This window comes from Gopherus evgoodei, chromosome 1 (genome assembly GCF_007399415.2).
Source record: "Gopherus evgoodei ecotype Sinaloan lineage chromosome 1, rGopEvg1_v1.p, whole genome shotgun sequence".
In the NCBI taxonomy this organism is placed as follows: domain Eukaryota; kingdom Metazoa; phylum Chordata; order Testudines; family Testudinidae; genus Gopherus; species Gopherus evgoodei.
Window position 1 is genome coordinate 7082813 of NC_044322.1, and position 27482 is coordinate 7110294.

The window sequence follows — 27482 nt, forward strand, 5'->3', positions numbered from 1 at the left end:
ATGGGAATTTCTAAGATATAGCCTCAGATCAGGAAAGGCAAGCTCTCAAAGCATGAGTCTCTTCATCTTTTTGACACTGCTTATTAAGCTCTGTAATGCTGGTGGTAACCAAACACTCAAACATCCAAAGATAACAGTCGAGCACCCCTTTTGGTAAACTGGAGCCAAGGGTGCTCAGCACACACCACAAAAATACTTAACAATCGCCACTGGATGCTAAGGGGGAAATCCAAAAGCCCTGGCTGAAGTTTGTGTTGTTAAAGTAATTGCTGTAATTTAATTCTTGATTATCCCAGTCCCCATCTCAGAGAAGCCACTACATTCCTCAACTTCTGACAGACCTCCGCTCATATCACACCAGGCCTCTATTGATCCCTTAATTACTGTGGCCAATTCTGAGGTTTCTGGTCCTCCATGTGTGTTGTGAGCTTCTGGGTCCAATAACAACATGTATCCCCGTAAAGTCATATAAATATTTGTCACATTCTTCACACATGCAAAGAGGAGGGAGTGCTTGGAGCCAGTAGATTTAACCATATTCTGTACAGGTTTGCATAGTACTCAAACAAGCAGCTCTCCTAAGCTGTTCTCTTCAGATTCTCCTACTGTGATAGCAGAGTGCCTTATCTTTATGAAAAAAATAACAGAATGGCAACAGTGCCTGGCACCATTCCTTCCTGCATACTCCACAGCAGCTGTGGAGCACAGAGAAGGATTTTGCAGGCACTAAGAAGGGTTACATTTTCAAAAGCATGATATAACTAGGTCACCTACCATAGGCGGCAGGTTTGTATAATTTTTGGTGGTGCCTAAAATGGTGGTGCCCCCCTCCCCCATTCCCGCCCTGTAAGCCGATATAAAATGAAGCTACAACACGTCGGCACCATAAGATTACAAAGGTCAATTAAAAGTGGAAAGTCAGAAGCAGCACTTGCCTGCTTCAATATAGGGTATTATATTTTGTTGCACCTGTTGTGACAAAGTGGGAATGTTCTTAATGTTTTCTCTGAATACTGTGTGGGTGCCTCAGTTTCCCCTGCAAGGTGCCAATTGAAGGTGTTGGGGACAAAGATATCAGGTAGCCTCCTTGTCCAGAAGAGACACAAAGGCCGGAGGAGGGAGTGTCAGTTTGGAGCTGGGTGGGGAAATGGGGAGAGGCCCAGAACTTGGGTCTGGGCTCCCCACCCCTCAAGATGGACCTGACTGAGGGGTCCTGTTTTCTGTACCTACAAGCTCTGTTTTATACTGTGTTCCTGTTGTCTAATAAACCTTCTGTTTTACTGACTGGCTGAGAGTCACATCTGACTGTAGAGTTGGGGTGCAGGGATCTCTAGTTGCCCCAGGACCTGCCTGGGCAGACTCGCTGCGGAAAGCGCACAGTTTGGAAGGGCATGCTGAATGCTCCAAGGTCAGACCCAGGAAGGAGACCAGGCCCTGGAGACAGTATGCTCAGAGAGAGGAGGCTCCCCCAGAGTCCTGACTGGCTTTGTATGGAGTAGTTCCAAAGCATCCCAGCATCCCCTTCCACACCATGCGCTTCCCGGAAGTCCGCACAGGCACTGACACTCCCTCCTCTGGCCTTTGTCTCTTTTCCAGGCATTAGGAGGCCACCTGATCTCTTTGTTCTCCAACACCTTCAGTTTGCACCTTGCAGTAGAGCGGCCCAGGCCATCAGTTGCTTGGAGACAGGGTTTCAGCCATTCTCTGTGCAGATGGCATCACACTGGCCCTCTAGGGCTCTACAACAATCACATCCCCTTATCCCACCATCTGGATCCTTGAGAAATGCATAGGGGAAACTGAGGCATCCACACAGTATTCAGAGAAAACATTAAGAACATTCCCACTTTGTAACACCTGTATACGACTAGTTCTATACTTTAAAGGGTGTAAAACAATCAAGTATTGTGCTAAACACAATGATACTCCAAACTGACCACCAAATTTAAGTTGCACATTTTTCCCCTCAAGTGAGGGCTCTGGGGTGGGGATGGGGATGAGGGGTTCACAGTGCAGGAGGGTGCTCAGGGTTGGGGTGCTGGGGGCACAGGTTCTGGGGTGGGGCAAGGCTGGGGATAAGGAACTTGGGGTGCAGACAGGCTGCCCCAGGGCTAGGACCAAAGAGGACTCCCCCCCAGCAGCAGCAAGCTCCAGGGGAGGGACCCGTGCAGCACACTCACTCTGCACCACAGTCACTGCACATGCTCCTAGGACCTCTCTCAGGTCCAGAAAGCCCAATCGCCTCCCCTATGGTGGGTACCAGGGGAAGGGGGTTGCCATCACGTGTGGCCTCCCCTGCTGCTGCCCCCCGCCATAGCCTCACTGGGGATGGGGGATGGGGCTGCCCCTTGCCCAGCATGGAGCAGGAGTGGGGACTGCAGGATGGTGACTAGGGGTGGGGAGGGTGTCACAAAATTCACCCAAGCCCCAGCTGCTCAGGTCTAGGAAACCCCCCTCCTCCATCTCCGCTGTGGTGGGTGCTGCGGGGGGGGGGGGGGACTGCCATCACATGTGGCTTCCTTCCTCCTCTGCTGCAGCCTGCTGCCCCTCACCCTAGCCTCACTGGGGATGGGGCTTCCCCTTGCCCAGCATTGGGCAGGAGTGGGGGCTGCAGGGGGAGGGGGTGGATCACAGGGTCAAACCTCATCGAAGCCCCAGCAGCTGCTCAGGTGAATGAGGTCCACTCCAGATGTCCATCTCCTGGCTGGAAGTCCCCTTGGCGTCTCCTCCAGGTGGGTGCCGGGGGATGGGAGAGGGCTCCCAAGCACATGCGTGTCTCCTCCTCCTCCTCAGGTGCTCCAACAGTCTGCCGGCCCCTGCTCTCTATAGCCTTAGGCAAAAGCAGGGGCAGGCAGCGGTAGCACAGCAAGGGAGAAAAGCACCGGCTGTTTGTTTTTCAGGCAGGGAAGCTCCAAGGGGGAGGTGTGGGGAGAAACCCAGCTCCAAATATTGGTGGAGCAGAGCCCCTAGCCTTGAATATTCCTGGTGCTCTGGCACCACGAGCCCATATAACCTGCCGCCTGTGCCTAAGTCACATTTTCAAAGGTGTTTTTGGCACATGGGAGCCTAGCTCTTTGGAGCCAAAGCCTCATTTGAAAATGGGAGTAAGGTGCTTCTGGAGAGCAGAAAGTCTTACAGCTCCCACCTCCTTTGTGTATCTCCTACCAGACAGTAGAGGTGACTCAGTTTCTTCTCTCTTCTCACTGATTCTTTGTATTCATTTGTAGAAGGGGATTTAACAATCAGCTGCTGTCAAACTAGGGCTCCCAAATTGCTTATCAAACTGACAGTAGTTCAGAAATAAATCAGCTCCACACCTGACTCTCAAATTACACCCACTGCAAAACATTCTTTTACCTTACTTAAGAAAAAGTTTGTAGGTACATTTAAGAAAGAAAGAAAAAGAAAATCCCCTCAGTGACTGTACCAGGATATCTGCATGTGGCTGAGTACGATTGTCTCTTAGGCTATATCTACACTGCACATCACTGTTGGCAGTGTGTAGGCTACATGCAGTGACCATCAGTGGCGATTAACCACTGGGCCAACGGAGCTGTGCCCAGGCACCCTGGCTAATTGAAGGGCCCTGGAAAATGGGCGCCCCCGCTCCCTGACCCCGCTCTGCCTGCCCGCCCAGCACTCCTGCCAGGGAATGGGGTCAAAGCGCAGGGGCTTGCCCTGCTCTGCAAGCTTGCCAGGTGCTCCTGATCAGTATACATACCTCATCTCTGTTGGAATCTTGCTGAATTCTTATAATCAGTTATGCTTTGTGGCAGGGAGTTCCCCAGGTTAATTAAGCATTGTGCAAAAAAAAAATCTTTTAATCATTTATCATACTATTTGTTTCCTTTCAATGTCATTAACTCTCTCTTTGTTCTTGAAAGGTAAACTAGGAGAGCCTGGTTAATTGTCTCCGTACCAGTCATCATGCCTCTCCCTTCCAATTTCTCTTCATATGATATTTTTCAAATTAAAAACCTTGTATGATGATATTGTATTTAACAGCCTTTGAAGGCACACCTTGTATAGGGCACAGCACAGAGCCTTGGGCTCACTCATTCTGTGTCTTGTATACAAATAACTTTCCTGGACTCAGGCTGGTATACAGAGATTAGTACACAGTAGTATGAGATGTTGTGTGTGCATTTCTAAGGTTGTGGGGAAAAAAACATGTGATATGTTATTTGAGAAATAGTGTGTGGTCCTGTGAATAAAACTGCATCCTGCAGCATCCACATATGGGGCAGAGTTAAGTTGTATAGGTATCCTTACTTTAACTCCAAGGCAAATTTGACATCTCCTGAATTTCTAGGGCTTTACTATGCAGCTAGCTTTCTCAAAGTCCTTCTCTAGTTTTGGGAGTGATCCTCTTTAAGGCCCCAATCCTGCATCATCATGATCTACTAGCATGGGAGTAGGGGGCTAAATTAACTGATCCAAAAGCTCATTGGGAATATTTTTAATATCCAAAGCCGTCCTTTGGGATTTAGTCACTGCCACTGAAGTTAGGAGGCCTTCAGCACCTTGCAGAGCGGGCCCTTTGTTAGCAGTCACTTCAGTATAGCCAACATACCCGGTATAATTAAAACAGAAAAATGAGGATTTTTAAGAAAAATCTGGTACAAAAGGAGCTTTCTATAGTATTCCTTCCATGGATATATGTGACAGAGTGGGGAATGTTCGCCACTGTGTTAAATGGAATTGAATTTAAGTAATACTGTGGTTCAGTGGTTGAGTTAAAACCAGTGGTCTGTATCGATATAAGGAGCTTTTACTCAATTTAAATCAGTTTCTGTCATAGAGCAGGCTGGAAATAATCAAACTGCTGAAAGGAACATGCTGTCAAGGTTCATGCAACCCACTAAATATGTTTATAGCAGAGGAGACTCAACTTGATTTAAAGAGTTGTAATTTTGAAAATATAAACCAATTTTAAAATGTACATGTGGGTTGTTTTAGATGTTAAGACTTCAGCAGCTTTGCTGTGGAAGGCAGTACTGTACATTTTCAGACTCCAGAACTACAGTTCTCAATTCTGTCCAGTTTACAGGCAAACTGGTTATACTGGGAAACATATTTGTATAGCATACTGCATGCTGTGTACGTATTGTCAAAAATCCTTAGTGATCATTTTAAACAAATAATTTTTATTCAACAGAGTTTCAACTCCTGCATTCAGCTAATGGTAGGAGAACTGTTTATCCTCGTGTATGTTAAGCTTATTAATGTGTAACATGATAAATGTGTAGAACTGATATGGAGGGGGTAAACAGCCCGAGGGAGAGAGCATCTTTCACCAGTGACCCCTTGCGGCATCTTGGGATATGTATTCATGATTAAAAGCTGCTTTTTATGAAATGCAAAAAAAAGGTTGCTACTGGAAAGACTGCCTGGCTCAGAAGATAGAGCACCTTTCAGATTTGGTCATTAGAGACCAAGTTACCTTCTGTTGGCTGTTCAGTAGCCTCTCAGGGTATGTCTGCACAGCAGCTGGGACTCTGGGAGCATGCTTTCCATTGGGGACAGACAGACACATGCTAGCTCTCTTCAAGCTGGTGTGCTAAACATAGCAGTGCGGCCATGGTGGCACAGACAGTGGCTTAGGCATGCCACCCGAACACACATGCACCCAAGCCCGACCCCTCGGGTGCGTACTTGGTCGTTAGGCCAAGACACCAGCTGTGCTGCTGTGGCCACACTGCTCTTTTTACCGTTGAGCTAGCGCATTTGTCTGCCCACACTGGTAAGCATTCTCCCAGCTGCTGTGTAGACATACACTGAGAAATGAGTAAGTGGTTCTGTGATGGGGTGGAGCAGGCCCAGAGGCCCCCTGCGAGAGGCCTCAGGGTCCTGCCCCATCCTGTCTCAGAGAGGAGCAGAAGAGAAGTTCTCCAACTGACTTAGAGTAGTTGCAGGGAAGCACCCAATCAGAGAGGTTTCAGGGAGCAGCCAGTCCCTATAAAGAGGAGTTGCAGCAGCAGACAGGCAGTTCCTTGCTGGAGCTAGCAGAGTGCAGGCAGTGCTCCTAGCCGGCCAAATGGAATTGCAGCACAACACATAGCGCAGTACTAGTAGGGGCTAGGGTTGCCAGGCATCCGGTTTCCGACCAGAATGCCTGGTTGAAAAGGGACACTGGCAGCTCTGGTCAGCACCGCCGACCGGGCCATTGGAAGTCTGGTTGACGGTGCTGCAGGGCTAAGGCAGGCTAGTCCCTACCAGTCCTGTCTCTGCACTGCACCCTGGAAGTGACCAGCAGGTCTGGCTCCTAGGTGGGGGGGATGTCAGGGGGCTCCGCACTCTGCCCCCACCCCTGAGCTGTGGCAGTGCGTGGAGCTTCCTGCCCCCCACGCCTAGGAGCTGGACTTGCTGGTCACTTCCAGGGCGCAGCGTGGAGCCAGGGCAGGCAGGGAGCCGGCCTTAGCCCCATTGCACCGCTGAGCGGGAGCCGCCCGACGTAAGCCCGTGCCCCAATTCCCTGCCCCAGCTCTGAGCCCCCCCAAACCTGAAGCCCCCTCCTACACCCCAAAACCCTCATTCTCGGCCCCACCCCCAGCCAGAGCCCTCACCCTCAGTCAGAGCCCTCACCCCCCTTCACCTTAACCTCCTGCCCCAGCCGAGAACACCCTCCCATACCCTGAACCCCTCATCCACGGCCCCACCCCACAGCCTGCACTCTCAGCCGGACATCTCACCCCCTCCCACACCCCAACCCCCACCCCAACCCACAGTGCCCTCCCACACTACCAATCCTTTGGTCCAATCCCCCAGCCTGGAGCTCCCTCCTGCACCCCAAACCCCTCATCCCTGGCCCCACACCAGAGCCTGTACCCTCTTCCACATCCCCAACCCCCTGTCTCAACCTGTAGCCCCCTCCCACACTCCAAATCCCTCAGCTCCACCCCCCAGCCTGGAGCCTCCACCTGCACCCCAAACCCCTTATCCCTGACCCCACCCCAGAGCCTGCACTCCCAGCTGGAGCCCTCCACCTCACCCTCTCCCCCACTCCAACCCCCTGCCCCAGCCTGGAGCCCCTCCCACACCCTGAACCCCTCATTTCTGGCCCCACCCTGGAGCCCTCACCCCCAGTTAGAGCCCCAGCCCCAGCCCAGTGAAAGTGAGTGAGGGTGGGGGAGAGCGAGCCACCGAGGGAGGGGGAATGTAGTGAACAGGGGGCAGGGCCGCGGGGAAGGGGCGTGGCTTTGGGGAAGGGACAGGACTAGGTTGTTTGGTTTTGTGCAATTAGAAAGTTGACAACCCTAGCAGGGTTGGGGGAGCTAAGAAGAGGTCCTGGCTGGCTGCTGGGCCTGAGCTTAGAAGAGAGCTAAGGGCAAGCTACTGGTGAAAGCCCGAGTCTGTCTGTCCCCCCATCAACTTTTTTGGCCCACACTGGCAGCTCAGCAGAGGCCAAACACTGAACGGACCGTGGAGACTGACCTCCTTTCTGTGCCACAGAGGTAGCTGTTGCTGGTGGGAGCCTCATGTTAGCAGCAGCGGAGCAAAAATGTGGTGCTGCAGCTCATGCTGCAAACAAAGAACATGGGCCTGTTGATCCGGCCCTTCTCACCAGAACTAATCTCTCGCAGAGATTCCCAGCAAAGTGTCATGAAATTGGCAGATACTCATTGCTTAGAGACAATCAGCTTCAGTCCTTGGTATTCCCCCAGCATGGTGAGACAAGGCTGAGTCTATGGAACGCAGCTGCTCAGATTTCACTAGGAGGAGTCACCAGCATCCATTATTTCTTGTCAAATCCGTTTGACATTTAATTACAATACCTGATCTATTCCAAACTATTTATACAATAACAAAACAGTGCTACTAATGACTCCACAAAGGAAGGTAACAGGAGTAAATACCAGCATCTTCCATGGGGGTTCTTTAGAAAGGAACTTTAAGTTGCTAGTACAAGATATTAGCTGGTTCCTAAAAGAACTGTAAAGCTGAAGATGAGGCTGGCAGAGGAAAGCGAGTTTTTTTAACCTCCTTGGCACTGACAGACTCGAAATGCCCAGACAGCCTGAAGCTGCACCACTCAATTTTCAAAGCCAGGCTTGAGGAGTTGGCATCACAGACCTCCTGACTTCCTGCACCAGAGGGGCTGAATGAAACATGGAGGGAATTTTGGGAGAGCCCCTGAGTCCAAAATCCTCTCAATCCTGCCACTTTCATCCGGACTTGACTCTCATTAGAAAAACAAAAGCAAAGCTTACCTGGCATCAATAGGTCTCTCTCTCTCTCTGTGTGTCATTTATAGACAGAATAGTGAAATGTAGTTTAAAAGAAAAGAGTGCTAAGGTCTCTCTATTGATTGATTTTGCACCAAACCTTTCCAAGAGAGAGTTAGCCACCAGCCATTTCATTCTCTGCAAACCTGAGTTACATCAAATGAAGCAACAAAATCTGGCATCATGCAGGTGAATGTATCTCTCATTCTGCTGGGATTCAGAAACCTTCCCTCGCCAGTGAAAAAATACATTTCTAGCTTACACCAACTCCTTGTTGTGTGTGACTTTGTTTCAGATCTTTCAATATCTGTTAGAATGAGAGAGATAAGGCAGGGTGAAAGATCAATACGGAACTTCGGCATTTCAAATATTAATAAAGCTTATGCGAGTCTGGCTGCGAGACAATTTCACTATACCCTGTCCTTTCCCTCTACAAAGTGCATGTGCCTAGAATCCAGTGCTGTAAAGAAATGAAGCATGTCAATTATTAAGAGATGAGTGATATTTTGAAAGAATATCAGACTCTTTCCAGGGTTACAGGATCCTTGCTTTAAACCTAATGCATGTTCCCCTCTAGGCCTTCTCTCTTTCTGTGATGTTTTTTTGTTTTGTTTTGTTTTAACTTCCTGCATTCAAACATCCATTTTATTTTCCTTTAAGTAGGACACACATTTATCCACACTGAGCATGGTTTCTGCCTTAACTCTACCTATTAATAATGCAGTAGAGAATAATGCAGGCCATCCATTAGTTTGATGCTCTCATCTAGCAGAAAATCAACCCAGGAAATTAAGTTTATCTGTTTTTCGTTTCATGATATGGAGTTTGTAAGTTGTCTTCCCTCTCCCTCCCCCTCCCATTTCTGGGTGCTTCAGCAAGATAATTTCTGTACTGTAAAGGTGTAAAGATAAAGTATCCTGCATACTCCCCCTTCCTCCCCACTCATAGATCGTTATGTGCTTTAGAAGGAGGAGAAGAAGGATAGGCCAAGGGTTAGGATTCTAGCTAATGCTTTGACAAATCCATGTTCAATTCCCAGTTCTGCCACAGACTTCCTGTGTGACATTGGGCAAGTCACTAAGCCTCTCTGTGCATCAGTTCCTCATTTGTACAATAGGGATAATAGCTCTACCCCATTTCACAAGAGTGTTTGAAGATAAATACATTAAAGATTGTGAGGCGCTTAGATACTACATTGATGGTGACCATATAAGTACCTACGGTAAGACTATCCCAAACCTGGCTCCATATTCCAGGCGTTTTTTTGCAAGATGCCAGGTCATGAATAAATGGAGACAGAGGAAAAGATATACTCCATCATATATTGAAATGCTTAGTTCCACTTTCTTTAATCTCAGGATCAGTTGTGTGCACTCATTAACGAGATTGGTTCCATACATGCATCATTTACACTTCTAGTTGAGAGTTTTGCCTCTTTGGCTTTCCATGTATTGTCATTAAGGCCGGCTTTAGAAAGCGCGGGACCCAATTAGAACAGTTTTGGCAGGGCCTCGGCAGGGATGACTTAAAAAAAAAAATGTAAAAAAACCACGTGGGGCTTGTACTCACCAGGCGGTGCTCTGAGTCTTTGGCGGCAGGTCCTTCACCCACTCCAGGTCTTCAGAGGCACTGAAGGACCTGGCACCGAAGTGCCACCAAAGACCCAGAGCAGGCGAAGGACCGGCTGCTGAAGACCTGGAGCACTGCCAGGTGAGTAAAAATTAAAAAAGGCGCCTCTAGCCGGGGAAGAGATTCTCACTGGGCGTGGGGCCCTCTTGGGCGCGGGGCCTGATTCGGGGGAATTGGTGGCATAGGCCTAAAGCCGGCCCTGATTGTCATCATGTAGTCATGTTGACTGGAGCACATATTCCCTTACATATAGTTGATGATTGGATGATCAAGGAGTCAGGACATGAGGCCCCATAATTGCAGTACTGTAGGTATTAGGTTCAGCTCCAATTACTTGTCCAGTCTCAACAGTTGGAATTCAGAGGAATCCTGTTAGAGATGGATAGAAGTAAAAGCTTTTCCTTGTCAATTAATAGTCTTGGAATGAAGCTAAAACAAATCTAGCAGATATTACTGATAACCAGGTGAAGATCTATGTTAAGTCATCTGAAGTGTATTTGTCTCAGATAGGGTGACCAGATCACCACACTAAAAATCGGGACACATTGGGGTGCCATCAGCCCCCCCCACAGTCCACCCCAGCTCCTCCCAAGCTCTGCCCCCACTCTGCCCCCTCCCTGCTCGGACCCCCCACTGCACCCTTCCTCATCCCCTGGCCTGCCACTGGCTTGCTGTGTCCTTCCTCAGTCCTCCACCCACCGCTCACCTCCCCTGCACCCGCCGCTCGCCTCTTCACCCCCCCCACCTGTCACTCACCCCTACTGTGCCAACTTCCCCTCTGCCAGGTGGGTGCTCGCCCTCCCCCCTCCTCTTCCTGCCCCTGCACCGCCTTCATCCCACCCCCATTCCACCCCTTTCCCCCAAATCCCCGCCCATGCCCTGCCTCTTCTCTGCCTCCTTCCCTGAGTGCGCCACATACCCGCTCCTCCCCCCCCCTCCTGGAAAGCACTAAGCGCTGCCAAACAGCTGTTAGGTGGCGGGAAGTGCTGGAGGATGGGAGGAGCAGGAACGCGGCACGCTGGGGAGAGGGGGGGAAGGAGGTGAGCAAGGGGGAACTTGACTGCAATTTCTCCCTGTGGGTGCTCCGGCCCCAGAGCACCCACGGGGTCAGCTCCTCCCTCCTGCTCGCCTCCTTACCTCAATATCGGGACAAATAGTGTCCCGATCGGGATGCAGGACAAAGGGTTAAATATCGGGACAGTCCCTATTTTATCAGGACATCTGGTCACCCTAGTCTCAGACAATACCTTGTGTGGTAGAAGAGTGCCTGACCTGACACCTGGAGGGCAGTTTACAACCCCTAGCCTCCCATGATATCTCTGCTTACAGAACCTGGATGTTGGCTCTGACATCTGTACTTGTACCATTCATGATGTGTAGCTCTTTCAAAGGACCATAACCTATTTCTGTTCTTAGATGCATCATGAAGTTCCCATTCTGTGTAGCTCTAAGTGATGTATTCTGTGAGGGTTAGTGATTTAAGAACAAACTGCATCAGGCCAAAATGCAAACTTTCAGACTGCTCAATCCAAATCATTTGAACCATTAATCCATCCAATTGGGGGGTGGGGGTGTGTGGGAGGAGTCACCCACAAGGATTTAATTCTACCCTTAAGATAATTGGTCTTTCCAGAAATGCAGATAACATGTCAGGGTCTTGAAGATGAGAGCAGTCTTCAGGTCTGTAGAATAAAAGTGTAAGTGCAAACAGTCAACAAAAGGGATTTTGTAACCTGCTAACATCGGGCATTAGGCAGTCTTTAATACGACATTCACACTGCTGGGTGCCATGCAGGAACAAGCAATAGATATGGAAATCCTCAGTCCCTCACAAGCACTTAGGAATAGTCACAGGCTCATGACACAGCGATCAGATCTTCAAGTAGGGGAGAGGAATCAGAATCCAAATTTCTTTCTTCACTACAAGCCCACATAGGAAATTCCCAGTGTTCTATATGAGAAGATAGAAAGGGAACTTTGGGAATGGAAACAATAGCCTACTATAGGAGAAGCAGTTCTCGTGCCCACTGACTTGTTCCACTGCTGATGGACAAAGCCATAGCTGATCACACTGGATTTCCAGTCCTGCGAGCTCTGATTATTCAGCTCCAGAGCATGTTTTTCTCACACACCTTGGCCCCTGAAATGAGGCAGATTAAATAGTTTGATCCATAACTGGTGTGCCAAGTCATCCTAGCACCTACCAAGGAATTCACAAAAATTGTTTGGTTTTGTGGATTTTTTTAAATAAGAATTAATTGGAGGACATTTGTAACAATTCGAACAATTGTATCTTTTCACTAGCTCCACGCACAGCGATTTCACACTAGAATCAAATCCCCAGTTCTTCGGGATTGATCTAGCCATCACTTGGTTTTCATTCTTTAGTAGTCAGATTCATCAAAAGCAAACTACAGTTTGGCCACCCCTATTTAAGAGCCAGGATTCTCTGGAGGAAAGACAATTGTACTTCCTAAATATTGGAAGCCCTCTTTTGTACTGTCTGATTTAGAGAGTTCCGGTTTCTGTAACTCATTTCTTTTATGAGGACAGAAACCTCAGCTTGTAGGGTCAGTGAGCAGCAAGTTCAGTGCTGACCGACCCTCTACTAGAATATGAGATGGGAGCAAGGGTTGGTATTTTCAAAGGGCCTAAAGGAGTTAAGCTGGGATTGGGCACTCCCTCAGGCCCCTTTGAAAATGCCAGCCAAAATGCCCAATTTAACTGGCTACCCATGAATCCTATGATACCCAAATCCACCCTGGGCCCGGACGGGTGAGTGTTGGACAGTAGGTACCAGAGTTTAATACTAATATGCAACAAAAAATTGTGGGGGCTCCATACTGTCGGAGAAGAAGGAGACCAGCTAAATCTTTGAATAACAAGCTCAGCGTACAGCATGTGCCTACTGCAGAGCTCAGCTTGCAGCCGAGCTCTCCTATTGGTGAGCTAACCTCACTGTTCTTGATGTGCTGCCAGAAAGCCCCTGGTTTAGTGACTGCTGTTTTGTCACAGTTAGACACATACTGACCATGCACTTGATTGCAGTACGAAAGGTTCTTTAAGATCAAAGTCAATGGTAATCCTCGTCAGCTTGCTTTGCATGTTTTCTAATGTCCTTTTCAAGTAAGAACAAAGGCTTTGTGACCTAAGTAGATACAAACACATGAAAAAAATGAACATGGAAATTCGTTCCAAAGTGTTCTGAATTTTTGTCTGTCAATTTTCAGTTCAATTTAATAATGCTTGTATTGGCATGATAAGCTGTCCATGTCTTGCCAGTATTTTCCCTGCCTTTCATACAACTCCCAGTAAGGCCATGCTCCGTGGAGTAGATCTGAATAGCACTCAGGAGCTCTGTCTGGAGTAGTAATGCTACTCTTGAAAGTCAAAGTCAGTCCAACTGTTTGTTTCTTATTATTCAGAGACACAACTGTTAGTTCTCTGGTGTCTAAGAACCATATCTAAGTGGATTTGTAATTTTTTCTCAGTGTTTTTGGAGTCTGTTACTTGAAGGTCATATAAAAGCTCATTTTATTAGAGGTATATCAGTCATGGCAGGCAACCTTAGGGGGTTTCCATTCAAGAGCTTCAAGACAGCCATATTAACCAAACATCATCACCCCTCCCAAATCATGCAGTGCCTCAAGCTTTGGTCTGTTTTGGAGGTTTTGCAGCTCTTCTGACTTTGACTTTCTCCAGACAGTGATGATCACCTTCCAAGTTACAAGGTGATCTGCCAAAAGCTATTGTTTCTACTGACCAGTGTTTCCAAAGGGTATAATATGTTCTACAGCCAAAGCCAGTCTACACAAGGTACTGAGGAACTGCCAATCCCTTCTGTCTCCTGATAGGCACAATTAATTCTACCTTGTACTCTATAGCACCTGCCATAGGAGTGTCTTGCTAACACTTGGAATCAAAACCTTCCAGCCTAGCTGTGAGGTAGGCGAGTATTAACATTTCCATTTTACAGATGAGGAAACTGAGGCACGAAGCAGTTGTGACTAGTCTGATGTCATGCAGGACATAGTGCCAATGCCAGCCATAAAACTTAGCTCTACGGACTCCCAACCCATCGTTTAACCACAGACTGGCCGTCTCGTCAGGCCTGGCAGTCCTCTCACATGAGTTCACATTCCCTCCCACACCTCTTCTTGAGAACTGGAGTCTGTTGCTTTCTAAGTGCATATTGTCAGCATTGTTCAAAAAGGACAGGGAGGCTGAGACTATGATATAGTGTATATATACAGCCTTAGCCTATTGATGCTGCCTTGAAAATCCTGAGACCGTTCAAGCATTCTCAAAACTATCCCTGCAAACCATATGCCTAACAGTGTAGATCTGAGTAGGACTCTCACCCATAGGCATAGTTTGACTTCTGTATTTGGGTGAGCGGGCAGCTCAGTCAAGCCAATGAAGCTGTGTGTGGGGAAGGGGCTGGCAAAGTCCACGCCTGCCCCCCACCGCCCAACTGCGCTCATGCTCTCTCTTTAAGGGTCCACCAATCCTTGACAGGTAATTTTCTGGTTTTCCATACCCTTCAGCCTCAGGAAACGTGACAAATCATGATATGAAATTCCTAGATGTTTTTTCCTTTAAAAAAATGACAGTTTTAATTTCACCATCAAAAAACGGATACTGTGTTGTCGCTGTAATTGACGTCCCGCTGTTTATTCCTGTATAACACCTTTTCTTCTGTCTTCACTCAAGCTACACTTCTGATGAAGCAGGCCTGGCCACAGACATCCTCCTCTTGTGCCACAGAGGGTACCTTTCACCTCCCAGTGGACACTGGGACTGAGAACAGAACTTACCAAGCTTCATCTGCAGCATTCAGTAAATAAATCTTTTCTTCTGGGGTTTTGCTTTGTTGTTTTGCTTCTGTTTAACTCCTTCCTCCCTCTCCCTCCCTCTCTCTCTCCAGTGGCTTGGGGGTTTATGTGGGACATTTGGTCTGCTGGCAATGTGTTGGTTAACTCTGTGTGTTAAGATTGCTTTGAATATTGGGTGCCAAAGGAACTACATGATTATTAATAATACTGGGCTCAATAGCATTTGCCTACGTAGTTGGGAAGAACAATTCCCTTCCACTGCAGGAATTATTGGCTGAAATTCTATAGCAGAAGGTCACATTAAGGTGATCATAATGGTCCCTTCTGGACTTAAATCCTACTAATCTCTGAATACCTTCTTGTCCTGAAGACAAGCTAAATATCGCTGCCCCAAATAAATTTGCCTCCATAAAAAATATGCCAAGGAGGAAAATATTGCACCTACTTGTGTTAATGAAAAAGAGATATATGGGGTTGAATAGGGAAGCCTCTGTTTTACCTGTATCCTTGATCACTGAGAAAAATGTAAATCATTTTCAGATCTATATTAATATTTTAGTGTATGATGCCGCTCCTCTTTAATGTGCAGAAATCTATTTAGTACAGTAGGTTTGGCCAGATTACTGTACTTGGACTCTCTCTGGTCAAATAATGAATTCTCCTTTGGTAATAAGCAACAGAACACGTGCATGTACATACAATAATTAAGCAAAATAGTTTATTTAGAGCAGAATTCAGGAGAAGAGAGGGTCACTTCATCTTTCATTCAAGAAGGCAACAGAAGTTGGTAATCCTAAAATAAAGATGATTTTCCAGGGATTGAAGTGAAACTCTCAGTAGGACTTTCCCATCCACTTTCCCGCTGTTAGACTCCCTAAGCCCCAGTTATGACAATACCGCAACTGATGGCTATGTATCCTTCTGTTGATAAGTTTCCTGTTTTGTTTTGTTTCAACTTGCAGGGCAACAGTTTTCCACTACACACTTCAACTACTATTTTAAAGTTATACTATGCATACTAAAAGCTCATGCAACAATTACCATTGTAAATGCAAGCCATACGTGGTCCACAGTCAGCCCCCAAAAGTCACTGCTCTGCCCCAAGATGGTGCCATACCTCTGAAGTGGCTGCACAGCTCTGTACTGATACAGAAGGACAGCCTAAGATGAATACATCTGGTTTTTCTGTTTGGTGATAACCCAACATCTGTCTGTGAAATATTATTTAGGTAGGAGCAACAGAAATCCTCAGAGATGGAAATTTCTGCCTATTTAGAATTTTTTTCTATCAGTCTAAAAGTTCATATGAAAAAAATGTGTCTGCTATTCAGTGCACTGCAGTACTGCAGAATCTACAATGTTGAGATTTACAGGGTAGAGGGGATTTAACCACACATCTTCCACTAATCGTAATGGAAGATGAATGACTAAGTGGCCTATACTGTTTTTAGCAGTGTTCTAGCTGTGATGGTCCCAGGATATGAGAGAGAGAAGCTGGGTGAGGTAATACCTTTTATTGGACCAACTTCTGTTGGTGCTAGAGACCAGCTGCTTTGTTTACACTGAGCTCTTCTTTGAAAGTCTCAACCTACAGTCAAACACACTAAAGGATAGATAAACTTCCTTATTCATCCCAAGAGGGTATTAATAGCTAAATCCATAGGTGGTGTAATGGAGGCTGCCCGGGCGAGGACAGGGGGCAGTGCTGGATTTGGGGCCCAAAAATCTCCCTCACCACAACCCTGAGGCTGCAGCAGGGACACAGAGCTTTTCTGGTCTTAGGGCCACAATGGTGGGGGGGGCAGGAGTGAGCAGGGGGCGGGGCCGCAGGGGAAGGGGCGGAATAGGGACGGGGCTGTGGGCGGAATGGGGATAGAGCTGCTGGGGAAAAGGGTGGAACTGGGGAATGGCTCCAAGCTCAAAGCTCCAGTCAAGATCTCTGCTGCAGTCCTGGCTGAGAGTTGGACCCAGGCCAGGACTGAGCTCTCGGCTCCCCTTCAGCCTCCATGGCCCGGACCGAGTTCTCAGCCTCCTCTTCTCTAACCCAACTAGGGCCATGAAGGGTTGAGAGCAGTGAGCAGGAGTGTGGTCTTGGCCGGAAGAGGCGGGGCAGGGGGCTAGCCTCCCCCAAGGAGGAACTTCACTTGCTGCCCCTGGTAAAATGATCACAATTGGGCTTTAAAATTAACACTGTTCTAAACACTGTTTCTAAAACTCTCACACATCTTGCATCATTAAAGTTTGATTAAAGAAGATTTTAATCGCAAACCAGTGAAAATTGTTCTGTTTAAATTTTTTCCAGGTAATAAATACACCAGATTTAGATTACATCTGTCTAGAGTACTGTCATCTATTTTTTGTTTTGAAGTAACAGCTAAATTATCAGTGAATCAGGAATCCTGAAATTCTGGCAGGTTTGAGTGATTGCAGATCATAGCAGTAAAAACATGCACCACTAAGGCCACGTCCAGACTAGGGAATTAAAATCGATTTTAGATATGCAACTTCAGCTACGGGAATAACGTAGCTGAAGTCGAATTTCTAAAATCGAGGTACTCACCCGTCTGGATGGCACGGCATCGATGTCTGCGGCTCTCCGTGTCGATTCCGGAACTCTGTTCGGGTTGATGGAGTTCCGGAATCGATGTAAGCGCGCTCGGGGATCGATACATCACGTCCAGACTAGACGCGATATATCGATCCCCGAGCAATCGATTTTAACCCGCCAATGCCGCGGGTTAGTCTGGACGTGGGCTTAATATTTCCACTTACTCTCAATCCACATAAAAATGTAATCAGGAATGAGATCTGATGCCAACTAATCACAATCTAGTAGGTCTTTGTTAAACTGATTAAAAGAATCTAGGCCAAAAGCAGTGAGAATGCTATTGTGGAGGAGAATGGTGGTGTTGAGTAAAAAGTTTGTAAATGGATTTGCTGTGTACATGAATAATTCTACCAGCCTTTAAAATAGCAGTTCCTGCCCCTTCCACTGATATGGTAAATGTGGAGGTGAATGGAAAGGTTGTTGCTTTAATAGGGCTTTTAAATTATTAAATTATTACACAATTAGTAATATTACTTTAAAGCTTTTTTCAGTCTCACTTCCCCTGTTTTAGTTTAGTTCCCATTGCTAGGCTAACTGTGACCCGGCAGCATTTGATGGGTCACTGTCTATGATTCTTAATTGTGATGCTAGATGCAGAACTAAAACATTAGCTATATGTCTGTTAGTCTATAAGGTGCCACAGGATTCTTTGCTGCTTTTACAGATCCAGACTAACACGGCTCCCCTCTGATAATTAGCTAGATGGAAAGTGGCCCACTTTATTTTAAAAGCCAGCACTGCTGGCTCTTGGCACTTTTAAGCTGGAGGGCATTAGCTGTGGAAACACAGGAGGTTCTTCCTTTAGGCTGTTAGATTGTCTGTGTGAAATGAATGGGTTGTTTCAGTCCACTTCCTAGTGAGTAAGTAACACCCCACAATTAGAATAGTATAAGCAGTGTTGTAGCTGTGTCGATCCCAGGATATTAGAGAGACGTGGGTGAGGGTATATCTTTTATTGGAGAGCTTCTGTTGATGAGAGAGACAAGCTTTCTAGCTTACACAGAGTTCTTCTTCAGGTCTGGGAAACTTACTCAGGGCACGTCTACACTTAAAATCTCCACTGTGCTGCTGTAGCTCTTTAATGAAGATGCTCTACGCCGACAGGAGAGAGCTGTCTTCTTAATCCACCTCCATAAGAGGCAGCAGCTATGTGGACGGGAGAAGCTCACCCATCGACGTAGAATTGTCTACACTGGGGATTAGGTTGGTACAACAACGTCACTCAGGGATGTGGATTTTTCACACATGAGCGCAGAGGCGACTTGTGTGGGGAGACATGGGGTCATGTGCATCCCCAGATTTTTGTGAGAGCTGAGCTCTCCTCCTCCTGCTGCACCTCCCACCCGACGTGTTTCTGGCTTGCTCAGCCCCTGTCCCTGGCAGCTGGGCCTGGGCAGGGAGTGGAAGGGGCAGGACGGAGCCACTTCTCATACTAGGTGAGGATGGCCTAAGGTGCCCAGGTGCCCGTTTTTGACTGGAAAGTCCAGTCAAAAAGGGGATATGGCAATGTCCGGTCAGATCTACTGACTGCACACCCAAAATTCAGTTACTGTGGGCAAGGGAGGTGCTGGGTCATCACCTATCCAGCCGGGGCCGCCTCCTACCTGCATCAGGCGGCTGCAGCTCCCAGCCCTGACTCTGCAGGCAAATCCCTCCTGAGCTGGGCAGAAGGGGTGGGAGGGGAAAAGCAGTGAGTGACAATGGGGAGGGGGAAAAGGAGTGGGGAGGTGGTGGGCCTTCGGGGGAAGAGGTGGAGCAGGAGAGGTTCCAGTGCTCCTGCTTGAGTGCCCGTTTTTAAAATAGTACCAAGTTGGCAACCCTAGGCTGGTCGCTTTGGGTTGCTGCCTCTGTGCAGTGCAGCAGCTGCCTGAAAGAGCCTGGCTGAGGTGGCGGTGGCCTGCCCCCTCCGCTCCCAACCTGGGCCTGGCTGCCAGGAAGTGGGACCAAGTGAGCCGGAAATGTGATGGTGGGGTGGGGTTCCAGCTCACGCTGCCCCTGTCCCCTGCAGTTGGGCCTGGGCGGGCGGGCGGGCGGGCCACCACCACCTCCCCAGCCAGGCTTTCGCAGGCACAGAGGCAGTTACCCTGAGCAACCACCTTCAGCTTGTGTGAGAACAGGGTCCATCCTGCCCAGGCCCAGCTGCCAGGGACAGGGGCCGAACAAGCCGAAAACATGTTGGAGGGGGAGGTCCAGCAGAAGAAGAACAGAGCCCTCCGCCCACAGGTAACCCTGGTGGGGAGAGTGCAGCGGCCCCAGGCCAGGCTCAGGATGTGGGGGTCGCTGGAGAAGGCGCCAGGAGCAAGTTCCCTGACCTCTGCTCAGCCCGAGTTTGGGGCAGTGCTCACACTCGTCCTCCTGCTGAGGTGTCCATGAGGGCGCGGGATCTCTGGGAGACATTGTGGTGCTGTGAGTCCCCCGGGGTCAGGTCCAGCCCAGAGGCATGAGCTCCCCAATTCTGTGGCCCCAGCCCCCCAGGAGCCAGCAGGATTGGCTGCCCTGGCCCAGCGAGATGGGGCAGACCTGGGGCCCCCATTTACATTCTCCCTCCACCCCCGCAGTATGAGCAGGCACAAGTCGTCTCTACCGGAGCAATGTAGTTATACCAGTGCAGGTCTGTAGTGTAGACCTGACCTCAGAGTGTCACAATTAGCACCTTTATTGATAGTCTCAGCAGAGACTGAGGGCCTGTCTACACTCACAGCACTGCAATGGCACAGCTGCACCGCTGTAGCTTTTAGTGAAGATGCTACCTACACTGACAAGAGAGCTTCTCCTGTTGGTAGAGGTACTCCACCTCCTTGAAAGGTGGTAGCTATGTCAACAAGGGAAGCTCTCTCGTTCACATAGCGCTCTCTCCAGGGGGGTTTAGATCAGTATAACTATGTCACTCAGGGGGGTGATTATACGGACATAAGTTTGTAGTGTAGACCAGCGCTGAGAATTGAATAGGCCCTGATGACTGAGGACTGATCTACACTGAAAAGTTACATCGGCGTGGCTCCTTCTCTTCAGGCTGTGAAAAATCCACACCCCTGAGAGACTTAGTTAAACCAACCCAACACCCAGTGTAGACGGTGCCCGGTCAATGGAAGAATTCTTCCATCGGTCTAGGCCTAGTCTACATTAAAAGGTTAGGTTGACCCAGAGTGTGAAAAATCCAACCCCCTGAATAGTGTTGTTAAGCCAACCTAACCTCTGGTGTAGACAGCACTAGGTCAATGGAAGAATCCTTCAGTCGATCTACCGCCTCTCGGGGAAGTGGATTACCTCTGCCAATAAGAAGGTTCTCCCATCGGCATAGGTAGTATCTACATGGAAGGGGTGCAGCTATGCCACTGTAGCATTTCAGTTGTAGACAAGCCCCTAGCTACCACCTCTGGGGGAGGTGGATTAACTATGCTGACAGGAGAACCCCTCCCATCATTGTAGTATGTGTCTACACTGAAATGCTCCAGTGGCACTGCTGCAGGTGTACTGCTGTAGCATTTTAAGTGTAGGCATAGCTTGAAACTCCCCCTTCATCCCTAGAAATAGTCCCTCCCAGCCACAGCTATGGCACATTAGCAGGGAAAGAATGGATGAGGATTACTCTGTCATTTACAAATCATACCTGTGCATTCCCTTTCCATGCTTCCATCTTAGCTTTAAGAAGTTTTTATTCCCACATATGTACGTTTCTGTAGGTCAGAGAAAAGATCATGGATATTCTGCCATTTATTAACATGTTTGTTCCAAATTACAGGCATCAGAAAGCATTTAGAGGCTGTTTGCTAGTCCCATAAAGTGTGCTATTATCTACAAGCTGTTTTAAGGTTGTGAGGATAAGATGGAATATTAATGGAACTGAAATCTTGTCCTTTAATTGCTGTTGTGAAAGGCGGCAGATTAAATTTTCACTGTCAGAATTTTTTGATGTGTAATCACTTTTTAAGAAGCTCTACTTTTCCACTCTGCTGTTTTCAAACTGTGCTGCAGCTCCTCAGTCTTCTGTGTTAGATTATCTATTTTTGATGTTGCATAGGCTTTATAAATATGATTTCTAATGTTCACAAAAATGAGAGGCATTCCAATGAGAGTCAGACACTGCAGGCAAGTACTGGGGCAGTCTTTTCACATACACCTCTTCCGCTGCACCTCGGTCCTCATCTGCAGTACCTCCTTGCTCATCAGATTTTTCAAATCCCTGCACAGTTCTGTCTGCCATTCTGACCTGCAAGCACTCCTCTTTATTCTAGTCCTTAGCTACACCTCAGCATAGACTAAGTGTGATGCAGACCTTTGTGGTGGTTTTGTGAGATGAACACATTTCCATGGACGATATTAAGACTCTCAAACTCATTTGTGATCTAAGTCAGGTTTGTACTGAGGTGAAAGGCTGGAACGCATAGAGACTTATTAATCTGCCTGAAAGAACTTAAAGCACAGCTGCAAGGCTTTCTTGAATTCCCCCACTAATTTACCATTAAGTACAAATGATTCAGTCAAACTTCACACACATGACCTTCATTTTAAGTGTCTGTGTAACCCTGTAACTCTAAAGGGAGAAAATCAACATAGAATTACAGGAATCCAATAATTTCCTCTGTCCTGGCTGTTTTCAATAGTTCTCTCTATATCTCAGAACTTTGTTGTTTTTTTTTACACTGCTGTTATGCACTATTAGGCAAAGAGCATTTTTACAGAAGAATTCATATGGCAAGTGAGGGGGTGGGCAGGATCTTGTGCTCAGCAGGGGCACTGCTATCAAAGTGAAGTTTGAGAAGAGGTGGGAGTAGAGGATCCACTGCAATATGCATCCGAGTCTAGCCTTTCAACTGAAATGACTGAACTCTCAGCATACTTCTTTGAAGAGAGAAAAGCAGGCATTGGAATCCATGCCTCCAGTGTTGGTTGAGAATGTTTTTCTTAGGCAAGTGTCATTTCTCTCCATATGACAAATTTCCAGCCTTCGGTGTGGCCAATTTCAAACGTTCAAAAATGCGAGTCAGAGCCCCCAAAATCAAGATGATTTTTAGAAGAATAGGTGGGACTTTTTTATTTCCCCTCTGGTGTCTGAGCCTTTAAAGGGCACATTTGCCAGCTTTTCACTGCAACCACAAGGGATGGAAACTGACTTTTTTTAAAAAAGGAAAGCTGAGATTGTCATGTGATGCCAGGAGCTAGGCATTTAAGAAAAAATGCCAAGTCTCGTGAGACTAGTTGGCAACACTGAAGTAGTTTAAGGTCAAGAATTTATATATGGTGAACAGGAGCAGAACTTAGAAAAGCCAGTCTGCCTGCCATTGTTGATAGTACCCAGGTGGAAACTCAGCTGATACAGTCCTGCTTTATCCCGCTCTCCCAGGAAAGTGTAAATGTTTCTTCTTCATATTTGTCTACAAAAAATGTTGCTTCTTTGAAAATCTCTTTAGTTCATTACCCACCAGCCCAACAACTTTTTAACTCTGGAACACATGTGAATGGCTCATAGGACAAAGGATTGGCATTGTCGGAGAGGGTCCCGGGTTCAGATCCCAGATGAGCCCTCAAATTGTCAGAGAAAAACAGAATTCTCATTCTCAGGTTGGGAGCAGCAAGTCAGATACTTTAGTATCCCTGGCAATTGCGTGGAGGGAGAGAGCTAAACAGGTCTCTCTACAAGTAAACAATTACAGCAAGCATTTGTGCCTTTGTTACGTACAATAATGAGCAACAGCTGCATCTTATTTATACATTGATCATCCTGATACCTTATTTTTCTCATCTCTATTTAAACTATAGTCTGCATTCCATACTTACCTGACACAAGGTTGCAATACCTTCTCACACAGTTCTTTCCCACTCGCCTCACACAATCCTCGCTTCTACAAATCTTGCGTTATTAGGGTTACAGCCAGCCTGACTCTTGCTCACAGAGGGGACTGTTTGCATTGAAATCCCCTTCAAATCCCTGTCAGTTCTTGCTCTACTTCCACAGCATTTATTATAAATAGCAAATTAACCATGTGTTCCTTGTGTTGAAATGTAATGTGGCACCGCTTTCAGTAAAATGTATTTCTGAACCTCCAAGGTTGCAGCTAATTAGCCTTGTAAAGAGCAGAATTGGACAAAGCCAGAGTGTGTCTGCTTTTTTTAAATGGACAGGAGATTAAAATGATTTATTGTGTCAGCATCACTGATCTAAAATTAGTGGATCCTATGCTGAATTGATAAGCGGTGCACTTTCTACAAAGGGCTATTTCCCTGGTGAGGCTATGGAGAAATCCACCCTGGATCACCCAGACTTTGCCCTCCAAAGGCTGGGTTCTTCGTAGCTTCACAGAAGCTTTGAGGGCTGCACTGAATTTTCATTAAGCACAAAAGGCTGCAGCCGCCATTGTCAGTCATGTCAAGTGCATCCCTTGGAGACTGCCAGTCTCTGCATGTAATGTTCCAGGTGAGCCAAATAGCTTTTGCTTAAATGATGGTGCATTGCATGCTGGGACAAGTCTTTGTGGGCCACGCCTCTGTCTGAAAGATGGGGATAACCACGAGACACGTGGTTGAACTCGTCAAACACAGCATGCCAGACACACATGGGCCACTTCTGTCCTAGAATATGACCCCATTTTTCCTGCTTTGTCGTTCTGGTGGGACAAAGGAGGCAGAAAGCTGACTTACCTGGGTGGTTGGGGAATCCCCAGAGGGTGTAAAAATCGCTTTAGGGGAGGAGGGGAGATGCAGAGTAGGTGCTGTTCTCATGGGATTCTAGTAAAATTGAGCCCAACCCTGTTTTCATCTGTCCATGACAGAGGAGCTTACTTCTGAAGCAGGGCAGACCTAATAAACCTCCCTGTGGAGATTTTAGTGTTTTTTGTAACAGCTCCTCTGGATCCAGTGTTTGTCTGCACATAAAAGAGATGATGCTTCTTTTAAGAAGTGTCTTTCTTCCCTCAGTGATTGCGATGTGTCTGACGAAGTGGGTATTCACCCATGAAAGCTTATGCTCCAATACATCTGTTAGTCTTAAAGATGCCACAGGACTCTGTTGCTTTCATCCCTCAGTGATTGCAACACTATTGGAGAAATGTTTTGTTCCTGGCCCCCTATCTCTCTCTCTGAAGGGCCCTGCCGGCTATGGGAGCAATGCAGTTCAGCTTCAGGGTCAGGGGACAGGATTGCAGCACCCCATGCAGGGGAGTCTACACTCCATGTGCCCAGGTGGAACCTAGCTCCATGTGGGCTCACTGCTCCCTGGGGGGTGGGGGGTGCTAGGTCAGTTAGCCATTGGCATCTGATAGAATGATGGGCAACAGTGTTAAATTGCCATTGCAGCCCTGAGGATGCTGGCCTGTTCGCCCTGTTTGTGGAGCGGCTCCAATGCCTCCCTGCTGCACGAGGAGAGGTGTTTTCATCCCATGCTTCCACAAGACAGCCCTGTGCCAAGCCTCGTTATTCTGGCTTGTTGCGTAAGATAGGATTTGCCTCTGTAAGAGGAGGGGTCAGGTTCCCTTTTCTGGACTCCAGCCGCACACAAGGAGCAAATGGCTGTTTCTTAATAGCAAGAGAGCAGGCTCACTGCTTTTGTCAATAGTGCAAATGGACAGCAGGGAGCAGGGCTGGCACAAAAGGTATCTGAGAAATGCCCTGTGAAATAAGGTGACCTCTGCAGATACACTACCTGTGTAGTCACCATAAACAAGCCCATGGATCCCCTATTACCGTCTGTCATATGTTGGGGAATCAGCAGCTTCAGCATAGCTGGAAGTCAGCACTTTTCCATATTTGTCAGGTGCAGCTGCTTACATTTTAGGTCTTTGTTTAAAATGGGCTTCTGTTAATTGCAGACTTAAAGGGAAGAATAAGGCAATTGTGACACTGATGGGATTCAACGGTGCTTCAGTTGCAAGATAAGGAAAACAAATTATTCAGTGTACAGTCTTGTCCTGACAAATCTGTGCAGCTAGAAACATAAAAATAAGTTATGCCATGGATAGATGCTAATTATAATGGTACATCAGCTGCATAGAGCAGACAGAGCTGCATACAGACTCATCAGCAAGCCAGTTGTCACTGAGAGCTGGCTCCTCCTGCTGTTGAAGTTAATAAGAGCTTTGCCTTTGACTTCAGTGGGTATGTCTCCTCTGCAGTAACAAACCCACAGCTGGCCTGTACCAGCTGACTTAAGCTTGCAGGGCTCAGGCTGCGGGGCTGTTTCATTGCAGCGTAGAGGTCTGGGCTCGGGCTGGAGCCCAGACTCCAGGGCCCTGTGAGGTGTGAGGATCCCAGATCTCAGGTTGCAGTCCAAGTCCAGCAGTCTACACTGCAATGAAAGAGACCTGCAAGCTCAAGTCAGCTAGGGTGACCAGACAGCAAGTGTGAAAAATCGGGACAGCGGGTGATTGGAGCCTATATAAGAAAAAGACCCAAAAATCGGGACTGTCCCTATAAAATGGGACATCTGGTCACCCTAGCTGGCACAGGCCAGCTGCGGGTTTGTAATTGCAGTGTACACATAGACCAGTACAAGTGGCATTGGGCCCTTCTTGCATATTGTTGCACACTTCACATGCTGTGTTGATCATAGAATCATAGTATATCTGGGTTAGAAGGGACCTCAGGAGGTCATCTAGTCCAACCCCCTGCTCAAAGCAGGACCAATTCCCAACTAAGTCATCCCAGCCAGGGCTTTGTCAAGCCTGACCTTAAAAACCTCTAAGGAAGGAGATTCCACCACCTCCCTAGGCAACCCATTCCAGTGCTTCACCACCCTCCTAGTGAAAAAAGTTTTTCCTAATATCCAACCTAAACCTCTCCCACTGCAACTTGAGACCATTACTCCTTGTTCTGTCATTGGTACCACTGAGAACAGTCTAGAGCCATCCTCTTTGTAATCCCCCTTTCAGGCAGTTAAAAGCAGCTATCAAATCCCCCCTCAGTCTTCTCTTCTGCAGACTAAACAATCCCAGTTCCCTCAGCCTCTCCTCATAAGTCATGTGCTCCAGCCCCCATTCATTTTTGTTGCCCTCCGCTGGACTCTTCCCAATTTTTCCACATCCTTCTTGCAGTGTGGGGCTCAAAACTGAACAGAGTACTCCAGATGAGGCCTCACCAATGTTGAATAGAAGGGAATGATCATGTCCCTTGATCTGCTGGCAATGCCCCTACTTATACAGCCCAAAATGCTGTTAGCCTTTTTGGCAACAAGGGCACACTGTTGACTCATATCCAGCTTCTCGTCTATTGTAACCCCTAGGTCCTTTTTTGCAGAACTGCTTCCTAGCCATTCGGTCCCTAGTCTGTAACAGTGAATGGGATTCTTCCGTCCTAAGTACAGGACTCTGCACTTGTCCTTGTTGAACCTCATCAGGTTTCTTTTGGCCCAATCCTCTAATTTGTCTAGGTCCCTCTGTATCCTAACCCTACCCTCCAGCGTATCTACCACTTTTCCCAGTTTAGTGTCATCTGCAAACTTGCTGAGGGTGCAATCCACGCCATCCTCCAGATCATTAATGAAGATATTGAACAAAACCGGCCCCAAGACCAACCCTTGGGGCACTCCGCTTGAAACTGGCTGCCAACTAGACACGAAGCCATTGATCACTCCCCATTGAGCCTGGTGATCTAGCCAGCTTTCTATCCACCTTATAGTCCATTCATCCAGCCCATACTTCTTTAACTTGCCAGCAAGAATATTGTGGGAGACCATATCAAAAACTTTGCTAAAGTCAAGGAATAACAACACATCCACTGCTTTCCCCTCATCCACAGACCCAGTTATCGCCTCATAGAAGGCAATTAGGTTAGTCAGGCATGACTTGCCCTTGGTGAATCCATGCTGACTGTTCCCAATCACTTTCCTCTCCTCTGAGTGCTTCAGAATTGATTCCTTGAGGACCTGCTCCATGATTTTTGATAGGTGACAATAGTTGTGGCCTCCAATTTGCATTTGATTTCTAAGTGTTTTATTCCTGCATTTGAATTATGAAATCAACAGCACCCATTTTATTATATTATAACATACCTTTAAAAAAAAACAACCCACGCAGCTCGATCCATGAAGTTAAATCAGCATACTGTTCATGTTGACATTGTGCATCTTTATGGCGTCAGGGTTCATCAGGCAGAGCAGTAATACTCTTGCACTTCTGTAGCACCCTTCATGCCAGGATATCCAAGTGCGTTGCAAACATAGGGCCTGATCTTGAAGTCAGTGGGAGTTTAGGG

The 27482-nt window shown here is 47.4% G+C and overlaps 1 protein-coding gene across 4 annotated transcripts in view; it reads left to right on the top strand.

Moving 5' to 3' along the window:
- Nucleotides 1-27482, top strand: part of FAM168A (family with sequence similarity 168 member A) — a 361316-nt gene that overhangs the window by 311225 nt on the left and 22609 nt on the right. For 2 of the 4 annotated variants that reach the window (XM_030557188.1, XM_030557198.1), the window contains 2 exons: nucleotides 5159-5185; nucleotides 14568-14693. In XM_030557188.1, the coding sequence (XP_030413048.1) occupies nucleotides 5159-5185; nucleotides 14568-14693 (153 nt within the window). Of the gene's footprint in view, nucleotides 1-5158; nucleotides 5186-14567; nucleotides 14695-15652; nucleotides 15684-17854; nucleotides 17860-27482 lie in introns of all 4 variants that reach the window. The other 2 variants (XM_030557179.1, XM_030557208.1) reach the window with 2 other exon arrangements.